At 39.8% G+C, this 12,642-nt stretch overlaps 1 protein-coding gene across 1 annotated transcript in view; it reads right to left on the reverse strand.

Moving 5' to 3' along the window:
- USF3 (upstream transcription factor family member 3) overlaps nucleotides 1-12,642 on the reverse strand; it is a 62,101-nt gene that overhangs the window by 27,612 nt on the left and 21,847 nt on the right. Inside the window, exons 2-3 of the mRNA XM_070406216.1 lie at nucleotides 2,801-2,916; nucleotides 1,376-1,440 (exon numbers count right to left, since the gene is read on the reverse strand). Coding sequence (XP_070262317.1) covers nucleotides 1,376-1,422 — 47 coding nt within the window. The 5' untranslated portion in view covers nucleotides 1,423-1,440; nucleotides 2,801-2,916. The remainder of the gene's footprint in view (nucleotides 1-1,375; nucleotides 1,441-2,800; nucleotides 2,917-12,642) is intronic.

The raw sequence follows: 12,642 nt of genomic DNA on the forward strand, positions 1-12,642 counted from the left end.
AGTAGGTGACTTCTCCTTTTTTTAGAGAGAGTAGGAGGGAGGGAAGGGGAGAGAAAGAGAGAAACATTGATTGGTTGCCTCCCACACCCACCCGACTGGGGGTGGGGATGGAACCTGCAACCCAGGTATGTGCCTTTAACCAGGAATTGAACCTGAGACCCTTCGGTGCGCAGGCCGACACTCTATCCACTGAGGACACCAGCCAGGGCACAAGTAGGTGACTTCTGATGTTTGCCTAGCACCCAGGCTAAGGTGGAGGTGAGTGTTTAAAGGAGATAAGCAACAGCAGGGAGGAACCTGGAAATCCCCAGGAAGGGAACTATGGCAGCCACCAGCACTGACAAGTGGCATTTCAGCCATCTTTTGCAATTATGTATCTTAAGTTATCCAAGCCCTTAAATTTTATTAAAAGGTAATCTATTAAAAAGATTGATTTTTCCCTTTCAGGTACCATTATTCAACACATTAACATTTTCTAACAGCTATTGGGTAAAAAAAGAGAATAGTGATTTTAATATTAATGGAAGCAGCCTGGCCAGTGGAGTTCAATAGTTGAGCATCGGCCTATGAACCAGGAGGTCATGGTTTGATTCCCAATCGGGACACATGCTCGGGTTGAAGGCTCGATCCCCAGGGGACAGAAGGGGGGGGGTAAGGTCCAAGGGGGGACATGCAGGAGGCAGCTGATCAATGATTCTCTCATCATTGATGTTTCTATCTCTCTCTCCCTCTCCCTTACTCTCTGAAATCAATAAAAATATATTTTTTTAAATTAATGGAAATATTGGCCATGTAATTCTAAGGAGAAACACTGGGGCCAAAATGGTAGAAATCCAGAAGGGAGTAAAATCCATTTCTGGCATGGTTACAATGATAGGGACCTACAAGGCATGGAAAGACACACCAGGAAGTTTAAAATCATTCTAGTATCTCTGAAATATTAATAGCAATTTGGTTCAAATACCAAATGCTAAAAAAATAAAAGAACCAAAAATAATATTGTACTGATATGAAAATTGACATAATGGTTTCTAATATCACAAAATGTCTATTCAAACTGACTTCAGCCTGTGTGAGCTTAGGATCTACAAAGACTAATCCTGTTTGGAGTAAAAACTTTCAGAAGAAACTAAACATTTAGAATAGATCTGGTATTACACTTGTTACACTGCTGGCAGAATAAGAACAGGTAAATGTAAACTATGTACCCCTTTCTATAAAGCGATTTCTATCTATCCACACATATTTTGAAAGAGTAATGATTTTCTAGGCATCCAAATGAAAGTTCCCTAAGGATTACCTATTTAATAAAGTAGGGACTAATTCTGCTTCCTATCTTCTAAAACTATATTATTTTTTAACTGCGGCTACATACCTGTGCTGCTTTTTTGTAGGAGTCTCATTTTCTGTCATTTCTGGCATGGTTACAATGATAGGGACCTACAAGGCATGGAAAGACACACCAGAAAGTTTAAAATCATTCTAGTATCTCAGAAATAATAATAGCAATTTGGTTCAAATACCAAATGCTAAAAAAATAAAAGTGATATCATGAAAAAAGCTCTGGGGATAGAAAAATGTATAAGAAAAAAGGACAAAAACATTATATCTAGCAGATGGAGAACAAGATGCATGTCAAATGTGAGGTGTAGCCAAAAAGCAGAAAGACTATATGGGCTTGGAAATCAAGGAAAGTTAATCAAGGGTATGGATTTGAGCAAGACCTAGAAAGACAGGTAAAACATACTTGAGTTGAAAAAGTATGTTCTTTGTTCATGATACTGTTTGTTTGTGATACAAAATTTAAAGTAGAATAATGGACCCTCTCTCTGAACACAGAACAAACAAAAGTGACAAGCAGACAAACATGTAATATTCTATACATGGAAGCGTTCATTCATTCATTCACTCATTTGCTAGGCCTCTTTCATTTCAAACTGAAAAAAGTCTTAAGTTACCATTTTGAGAGTCATTCAACTCTGAATATGAAAATTCTATTTATATTTAAAATATCATAATAGTAAAGAATGTATGTACAATAAGAAAATATACACATGTGCCAAAAAAGCCTGAAAGCAAATACTTTGAAATATTAATCATAGTTATGTAAGGCCAGCAATAATAGAGGTTATTTCTTTCTCTTTTCTAATTTTCAAATATTCTGTAATGAAAACTAAAATGCTTTTAAATCTCAGGGGTTGACAATCTTTCGAAAGAGGTTTGTCAAGTTGGGCAACCTGTTCTGGTGCACTGGAGGATGTGCAGGTGTGGTTCCCCATTGTTCTCCATCAGAGGAAGGAAGAAGGCAGCAAGTATGGAATCAGAAGCCAGCACAACTGTAAAACCTGACTCTGCCATTTCCTAGCTGTGAGGTCCTGGGCAAGTTGTATTACCTCTTGGAACCTCACATGTCTCATCTACAAAATGGATCATAATCACATACCTAGATTATTGAGGTATTTCAAGAAAGGAAGGAAAGAATGCAAGGAGAGCACAATAGCAAGGAGCCTAGCAGTAAGAAGTCAATAAATGCTAGCTATCAATATTAATGAGGTATTTTAGGTTAAGGCTTTAACCTGGGAAGGAAGTGAAGGGTCGTGGGAAATAGTAGAAGTGAATGCAGAGGTGATGACAGCCTAAGGAGAAATGTGTGCTTAAGACCCATTTTCAGCAGCTTATTCTACCTTATCCTTAACACTTGTGAAGTTACGTATCTGCCTAGAAGCAACACACTCACATTAGATGACCATAAAACGATAATGTGAGGCATGTGAGTAAATAAATCCATCACTTTTCTTACCCAAGGGCTTGCAGAATTTCTTCACTTTTGATTCCTGGCTTCCAACGCCTCCTGTTTATGATCCAAATCTATCATCTTCTGCCAGAAGATGGTCTATAAGTTATGTTTTCTTCTTACTACACAGAGAAAAATCAATACATGTTTATAGCAGCATGTAAAACAAGAACTGGTGATCTATGGCATGCAGGTAGATTTTCACTTGCAAGGCAATAAATGTAGTTGCTTTCAAAAGTCACTTTCCTAAGGCTTACCCATGCTCCACCCCACAAAGATGATAGTACTGCAGCTATGGGATGGTTGGTCCCCAGGTGACTTTCTCCTTTCTCTTAGGCATGCTCACTATCCCTCAGGTTCTCACTGTCCTCCATCTATCTCTTACACTAAGACCTATCCTTAATTCTAAAATTATCTTTCCTTTAATTTCCTACTCCCCGGCTTCGCTTCTCTCCTGTCAGAGTGACTGAAAATTTACTCAAGGACCTTTCACTAAGGCTACACTAGGAAGACAGCACTCAGACTGTGCACTGTATGAGTTCTGTAAACCAAAATTAATTTTAGGCTATAATAAAGAATTCAAAGCATTTATTTGAGCAAAAAGATCTGTAGCCCAGGTGACAGATTCAGGTAGCACCCTAAATTGTGTTCCACCAAGATAAAGGAGAAGCGGGGGGGTGGGGGGGGTGAGGTTAAATATGGTTTTATTGATTTTAGAGAGAGGGAGAGATAGAAACATTGATGAGAGAGAAACTGATTGGCTGCCTCCTGCACACCCACTACTGGGGATCAAGCCTGCAACCCCGGCATGTGTCCTGACCGGGAATCAAACCGGGAACCTCTTGGTGCATAAGACGCAGCTCAACCAACTGAGCAACACCAGCTGGGTGAGGCGGGGTTTTTTATAGCAGTAGTTCCTATCCAGGGTCCCAATTAGGTACATTTATGTAAATGAAGTATCAAAATTGTGCAGTTCTGATTGGACAGGGCAGGTCTCAATCCATTGGCAGAAAGAGGAAACCAGGGTAGAAAGAGAAAGCAGAGAGTTCAGTCTGAAGTTCTTCCCAATATACAGAGTACACGAGGGACCCCTGTGAGCAAACAGCTGCTAGACTCTTACTGTTCATAAAATCTGGGCCCTCAGGTAGACCATGGGGAGTCCATCTCAGCAGATAAAGCCCTTCTTGAGGTTCACATCAAATAATCTTTCCTCTTAGGAAACACAGCTCTAAAAACAGATTTGGGGGCTTCATTCCAGACAAATGAGAAGCACTGGGTAGAGCCCAGGAATCTATTTTTTCAACAAGGTCTCTAGAGGAGATTTTTCTTTTTCTTTTCCTTTCTTCTCCTCCCCGCCCCCTCCTTCACATCCTCCTTCTTCTTCATTTTTTTATTTTGAACAAAAATGTTTGAGAAACCTAGATCCACTTTAGGGCAATGCTTCCTAACCATTCCTGAAAAGAATTATCAGAAGGTAATAGTTAAAAATACAAATAAATTCTCAGCCCATCCTAGACCCACTGAACCAGTCTGTAAACAAGGAATTCCAATTTCTAAGAGAGGGAGGGATCTGAAATTTAGTAAGTGCCCCAAATGACTCTTATCAGGAAAATTTGGAAACAGGCAAATATCTTTACTTGGTGAAATTTCAGGCATCTGACTAATATCCTATTGTAAGAGATATTATTTGGGATGTGGCCTGACAGTTGACCACAGAATTTTATCTATAAACTAGTAAGGTCAGATTTGCCTCATACTCATGAGTCAACATTTGGTCATTAGTATCAAGTTCCAGCTGTTCTCCTATAGCACTTTTGAAAGTTTTCAGGTTCACGCTACAATTAAGAAACATGAAGTATAAGTTCTAATTTTCTAAACACCTAGGATCTTAAAGTAAATGACACTAGAGCAGTGATGGCGAACCTATGACACGCGTGTCAGAGGTAACACGCGAACTCATTTTTTTGGTTGATTTTCCTTTGTTAAATGGCATTTAAATATATAAAATAAATACCAAAACTATAAGTCTTTGTTTTACTATGGTTGCAAATATCAAAAAATTTCTATATGTGACACGGCACCAGAGGTAAGTTAGGGTTTTTCAAAATGCTCACCGAGCTCAAAAGGTTCGCCATCACTGCACTAGAGGCCTATCACATAAGTAAACGCATTCATTGCACTGTGGTGAAAGCCAGCAGTTCAGTTGAAAAATTAAAAACCAGATTACTACACATCGCTATAAATATCCATCTCAAACCGCATTTTAATCAATTCAATTACATCTAATTCAATGCAAAGTTATTCCATGTGCAAATCCTCCTGATATTAACATTGCATTCCTGACATTAAAAATAACATTTATTGGAATAAGGAAGTATATAATATTGTCACAAAACCTTGTCCACTTATTAATCTTCTAATAAGGAAGTGACACTTCTCATACAATATTTATATAACTATATACAAATGTACCCTGTAAAATATTTAATGTGCTAACAAAAAAGGGACTCTGTAATCAATCTAAGGGAAAGTCAGAGTGATCTCATTACAAATTCCTAACTGGGCAGGACATGTGGGTATCATGCCCCAGGCCTATGAAAGGTTTACCTATGCCTTAAACAAGCACTAAACATTGTTCTTGTGAATTTAGGTTAACACACCTTGGAAATGCCAGAGTAATCCTTTTCCAGACCCCTGAGAAGAGCAACCACCCTGAAGAGAGCAATAATCTTGTTAACTATATGGTAGTCCAATCAGATATTTCCCTGCCTTGCTTTCTCCCACCATCATGTGATCTTCGGATGTTCCCTCCTTAATTCCAAATGTATAAAAGAAACTGCAAAACTGTCATTCTCCACAGCATTTGAGATCTTGCTTCCTGGCAGGTCCTCAGTTTGGCTCAAATAACCTCATAAAAATTCTCTGCTGGTTTGGACATTCTTACATTGACAGTGCCATGAATTTTTAAAGAAAAACATCAAAATGTTAAATTAGCCGAAACCGGTTTGGCTCAGTGGATAGAGCGTCGGCCTGCGGACTGAAAGGTCTCAGGTTCGATTCCAGTCAAGGGCATGTACCTGGGTTTCGGGCACATCCCCAGTGGGAGATGTGCAGGAGGCAGCTGATCGATGTTTCTCTCTCATCGATGTTTCTGACTCTCTGTCTCTCTCCCTTCCTCTCTGAAAAAAATCAATGAAATATATTTTTTTAAAAAATGTTAAATTAGTAAACTATGAATTACTTTTCATAGTAAGAAAGGATTATTTCTTGAAAATCAGTCAAACCCAATGGTTCTCAAAGTGTGGTCTTCAGATCACCTGCATTAAAATCACTTTTATTTTATTTATTTTATTTTAGAGAGAGAAAAAAGGAGAAATAGTGATTTTGTTGTTCCGCTTATTTATGCATTCAATGATTGTTTCTTGTATTACTTACCCAGAACCTTGGCATATCGGGGTGGTGCTCTAACCAACTGAGTTACCCCGCCAGGGCCTAAAATCACATCTTTAAAAATTTTTTTCCTCTTGAGGTAAAGTTTACACATAATAAAATGTATAAATCTAAAGTGTAACATTCAATGAGTTTTGACAAATGCACTAATCCAACCCCTATCAAGGTATATCACCCAAGAAAAGTTCTCTCATCACTCTTCCCAATCCTTTCCTTCCCCTCCTGCCACAGAGGCAACCAGTGTTCTCTCTCTCTCCTTCTCTCACTCTCTCACTCTCTCTCTCTCTCTCTCTCTCTCTCTCTCTCTCTCAGAACTTCATAATGTATTAATCGAAAATTCTATTTTGTCAAGCTCTCACCATAACATTTTCAAAATTCATTCAGTACTTTGTAACTTTTTATGGCTGGAGAAATAAGTAACATTGTATGAAACTGTTTTATTCATTTTTCTGTTGATGAACACGTTAAATTATCCATGTTTTGCTATTATGAATGAAGCTGCTATCCATGAACATTCTTGTATAAGTCTTTTTGTGGATATAGTCTTTCATTTCTCTTGGGTATATGATAAGTAATTCTACTTCCAGATAGTTACCCAAGAGAAATGAAAGACTGTCTCCACAAAAAAGACTCATACAAGAACATTTAGCCGAAACCGGTTTGGCTCAGTGGATAGAGCGTCAGCCTGCAGACTGAAAGGTCCCAGGTTCGATTAATGTGAGAGGGAAACATCGATCGGTTGCCTCCCACACCCACCCTGACCAGGGATCAAACCCGAAAACTGGGTATGTGCCCTGACAAGGAATCAAACCAGCGGCCTTTCACTGCATGGGACAATGCTCAACCAACTAAGCCACAGCAGCCAGTGCTGCCTATGCATTTTCTTAATTGTGTCTTTTGGTGAGCAAAAGTTCTTGATAAAGTATAACATCAGTGTGTTTTTTTTATGATTATTCCTTTTGGTGTCCTATCCAAAACACCTTTACCCATCCATCCCCAAGATATTCTCCTATGACTGCTTCTAGAAAGTTTATAATTAGTAATTGTCATATTTATGCCCTAACCGGTTTGACTCAGTGGATAGAGCGTCGGCCTGTGGACTGAAAGGTCCCAGGTTCGATTCCAGTCAAGGGCACATACCTTGGTTGCAGGCACATCCCCAGTAGGAGGTGTGCAGGAGGCAACTGATCGATGTTTCTCTCTCATTGATGTTTCTGACTCTTTATCCCTCTCCCTTCCTCTCTGTAAAATAAATAAAATAAAATAAAGTATTTTTTTAAATAATTGTCATATTTAGGTCAATAATCTATATTATTTATGGCATGAGGTAAGAATCAGAATTTTTTTAATATGGATATTTAGCTGTTCCAACACCATATGTTGAAAAGATTTCCTTTCTTTAATAGCATTTTTGTTAAAAATCAAATGGCCATGTAAGTGTGGTTCCATTTCTAAGCTCACCATTCTGTTGCTCTCTCTTCTGATCTATCCTTATACTATTACCACACAGTGCTGCTTAAGTATATGTTTAAAATATAGATTCCTACACCCCACCACAGACCTACTGAATCAGATTTATGGGAGGGAGAGGTCCAGGAATATGCAGTTCTAACAAGCTTCCTAGTTGATTCGTAAGCACCCTAAAGTTAGAAAAGTATTATTACTTTAATACTCCTTCTAAAACACAAATCACCCTAGCTGGTTTGGCTCAGTGGATAGAGTATCGGTCTGCACGACTGAAGGGTCCTGGGTTTGATTCCAGTCAAGGGCACATGCCTGAGTTGCAGGCTCGGTCCCCAGTAGGGGGCATGGAGGAGGCAGCCGATCGATGATTCTCTCTCATCATTGATGTTTCTATATCTCTCTCCCTCTCCCTTCCTCTCTGAAATCAATAAAAATATATTTTAAAATAAATAAACAAATAAAACTGATACAAATCAATGAGCTCACAAAATTAAGGTCCACATGGAAAGAGAAGTGAACTTAGAATTAGGAAACCTGAGCTTTATTTCTAGCTTTGCTAGAAATAGAACTAGAGTCAATCATTCAGGTATGGATTGAGTACCCATATTGCCCAGGAATGGCAGCTATAAAGATGAATAAGGCAGGTCTGCCCTCAAGAAGAACGCAGCCTGGATCAAAGCTATCCAAAAGAACTTAGAGCAATAGAAATATTCTGTATCTGTGCTACATGTGATCGCCACTAGTCCTAGGTGGCTACTAAGTATTTCAAATGTGGCTAGTGAGGCCCTGGAATTAAGTTTATAATTTTATATAATTTTAAGTAATTTAAATAAAATTACTGCACGTGGCTAATGGCTGCTATATTGAAGAACACAGGGAATGGGGAAAAATAAGTAAAATGATGAATAAAAAAATTAGTTCATGAATGTCAGCTTCCTGGTTTAGTTATTGTACTACAGCTATATAAGACATCACCAGTGGGGAAGGCTGGGTGATGTGTACATGGACTCTTTATACTATGTTTATAACTTCCTTTGAGTCTATCATTATTTTGAAATAAAGTTTTTAAAAGTGAATTTAAAAACTGGTTAAGTGCTACCTCAAACATTTATTAATAAAATGCTATGTCAGAACAAAACATCATGCATGTTTCTTGTGAAGCCAAAAGGCTACTAGGTCTTGGAGAATGAGTAGGATTTTGCCAGGCACAGATTCAGAGTTAAAAGGATTATGAGGTAACATAAAAAAGCCCTATGAGCCAAAACCGGTTTGGCTCGGTGGATAGAGCGTCGGCTTGCGGACTGAAAGGTCCCAAGTTCGATTCCGGTCAAGGGCATGTACCTGGGTTGCGAGCACATCCCCTGTGGGAGATGTGCGGGAGGCGGCTGATCGATGTTTCTCTCCCATCGATGTTTCTAACTCTCTATCTCTCTCCCTTCCTCTCTGTAAAAAATCAATAAAATATATTAAAAAAAAAAAAAAGCCCTATGAGTCTGAGGGCTGCACCAGGAATATCCAAAATATGACAGGGAGGGAAAGAGGCAGGAGGTGAAGACAGAAAGAGATCTTGGACCAGACTGTCAAGGAATTTTCTTTGCCTAATGAATGTGCTTAGATTTTATCTTCAATAGCAATCCAGAGACTAGCACTGGTCTATAACAAAGTCCCTCCAGTCTATAGTAAAATGAGAAAAAAAGGACAATAAAGTAGATATTTTTTCTTTTTTTTATTGACAATAAGTCACTAACTTAGGTTTACTGCCCTCAATAAATTTTTATATATGAATAAACCCTCATAACCACCTCTCAGATCAAGATATGAACATTACCAGCTTCTCAGAGGCTCTCTTGAGGTCCCTGCCACTTAAGCCCTTGAAGTTTTTTGAAAAATATATATTCAAAGAATATATATATTTCCAAAGAAGATATACAATGACCAACAGGTATATAGAGATGCTCAACATCATTAATCATCAAGGAAATGAGATCACAATGAGATCTGACCTCACATCTGTTAGAATGAATATTATCAAAAAGTCAAAGTGTTAGCGAGAATGTGGAGAAAAGAGAACACATTGGTGGGAATGTAAATTGATACAGCCATTATGGAAAACAGTGTGGAGGTTCCTCAAAAAGTTAAAATTAGAACTACCATATATGATCCAGCAATCACATTTGTGGGTATACTGGTATATCTAAAGGAAATAAAATCACTATCTCAAAGAGATCTCTGCTCTCCCACTCACTGCAGCAATATTCACAGTAGCCAAGATATAGAAACAATCTAAGTGTCCATAGACAGATGTATGGGTAAAAAATACAGTCTATAAAAATTGGATTAAAATTATGAAATATTATTAAGCCTTTTAAAAGAAAGAAAATCTTGACATTTGTGACAACATGAATCAGCCTGAAGGACATTATGCTAAGTGAAAAAAGTCAGAATGCAGAAAGACAAATACTTCATGATCTCACTAACACTGTATGTGGGATATGAAAAAGTCAAATTCATAGGAATAGAGGTTGGAATGGTGGTTACCAGTGGGTAGGGAGTAGGGGAAGTGGGGCAAGGTTGGTCAAAGATACAAACATTCAGTTATAAGATAAATAAATCCTGGAAACCTAATGTACAGCATGGTGACTATATTTAACTAGAGACCCGGCGCACGAAAATCATGCATGGGTACAGTCCTTAGGCCTGCCCTGTGATCAGGGTCATCTTCCCCGGCTGCCCGCAGCCAGCCTGCCCCCTACTGCCACCCACCCCCGGTTCCCCATGTGCCATTGGATGATTGGTGCCTGATAGCCAGGGAAAAGGACCGAGAGGTCAGCTGTTCCCACCCGCTTGCCGGCCCCGCCCCCGCCGCAGGTCGCCCTCTATGTGTGGGGCAACCAGCGGGGCGGGGCCTTGGCCTGGCGCTGCCCACGTCCCCCACCACCCAACCCCAGTTCCCCGTTTGCCATAGGCGATTGGAGCCTGCCAGCTGGGGAAAGGGACTGAGAGGTCGTCAGTGCACCTCATAGTGACTGGTCCAGTGGTCGTTCTGGTCGTTCCGCCTTTAGGGTCAATTTGCATTTTACCCTTTTATTATATAGGATAATATGTTTGTAACAACAATAATCATAATAGTCAAAGAATTTAAACAAGCCATGTTTCCATCAAATGATGAATGAGAAATAAAATGTGGTATATCCACACAGTGGAATATTATTTGGCAATAAAAAGACATGAAGTACAGGTACGTGCCAGAGCATGGGTAATCCTTGAAAACACTATGTTAGTAAAAGAAGCCTGACACAAAAGGTCACATATTGTATTATTCCATTTATATGAAATGTCCAGAAGAGGCTAACCCATACAGACAGAAATTAGATTAGTGGTTACCTGGAATTGAAGAGGATGGGGAATGACTGCTAAGGGAGGGAAAGAGGGTGTGTAGTTCTTTTAGGATGATGAAATGTTCTACGATTAGATTACGATGATGATCGCACAACTCCCTAATTATACTAAAAAACACTGACTTAGATTTTAAATGGGTAAACTTTATGATATGTGAATTATAGCTCAGACAGGCTGTTAAAAACAAAACAAAAAAACCTTTGATAGAAGTCTCATTGGGTAATTTGAAATTCTCTACCCAGTCCTCTTTTTCATCAGTTTATACATCGGCTTTCTTTCAGCAAACAATATTAAAAAAAAATTTTATTTAGTTACCAACTATCCCCAATTTCCCTAAAACAGGGAAAATGTGAAGTCACCAAAAATAAGTACTGACATTTATTTAGGAGAAAACCCAGTCTAACTGCTCAATGGCAAACTGTGTTTTCTTCTCACTAGGAAGCATATTAGTGGTGAAGGTTAATTTAAATAGTGTCTTAAGATACAATGAAAAACCAAATTCTTACCATAAAATTTTCAAGTTATAATTCAAGTCTCTTAATTGAAAATATTTTATGGCATATTGCTCAATTATTTGTCCATGGTTTGAGGAACCTTTATATTTAATTGTTTGCTGCTATTTAAGACATTCCTATGTATTTTCCTATCTAATAATAGACAAACATGGTAATTAACCATACCTCCGCTATGCTTCCCATTGGCTAATCAGGGCGATATGCAAGTTAACTGCCAACCAAGATGGCAGCCAGCAGCCAGGCGGCAGAAGCGAACATGAGGCTTGGTTGCCCTGGCGATGGAGGAAGCCAAGATTCCCCGCCTGCCCTGGCCGGGCTCTGAGCTGCACTCTAAGCAACTATGTTGCAATTATAAAAGCTAAACAAACCCCAGGTACCTGCTTTCAGCCAGCCAGCCGCAAAGCTGGAGCCACAACAAAGTTTCAATTACAGAAGGTAAATAAATCCCAGATAAAAAAAAAAAAGGAAAAGAGGAGAGACTGGGAGCTTCAGTTGCAGGCTTGGCCCACCTGAAAACAGCCCTCAGCCCCTCATCCAGGCTGGTCAGGCACCCCAGTGGGGACCCTGACCCTGAAGGGGGTGTGGGCAGCCTGAAAACAGCCCTCAGCCCTCATCCAGGCTGGCCAGGCACCCAAGCGGGACCCCCACCCTGATCTGGGACACCCTTCAGGGCAAACCAGCTGGCCCCCACCCATGCACCAGGCCTCTATCCTATATAGTAAAAGGCTAATATGCAAACTGACCCTAACAGCAGAATGACTGGGAATGACTGGTCACTATGACACACACTGACCACCAGGGGACAGACACTCAATGCAGGAGCTGCCCTCTGGTGGTCAGTGAGCTCCCACATGGAGGAGCTCTGCTCAGTCACAAGCCAGGCTGATGGCTGCCAGTACAGCGGTGGTGGTGGGAGCCTCTCCTGCCTCCTCAGCAGCGCTAAGGTTGTCTGACTGCAGCTTAGGTCTGCTCCCCACTGGCAAGTGGACATCCCCCAAGGGCTGCCGGGCTGCCAGAGGG

The sequence above is a fragment of the Myotis yumanensis genome, unplaced genomic scaffold, assembly GCF_028538775.1.
Source record: "Myotis yumanensis isolate MYYU_CA2020_CCGP unplaced genomic scaffold, mMyoYum1.0.hap1 SCAF_2, whole genome shotgun sequence".
Lineage (NCBI taxonomy): Eukaryota > Metazoa > Chordata > Mammalia > Chiroptera > Vespertilionidae > Myotis > Myotis yumanensis.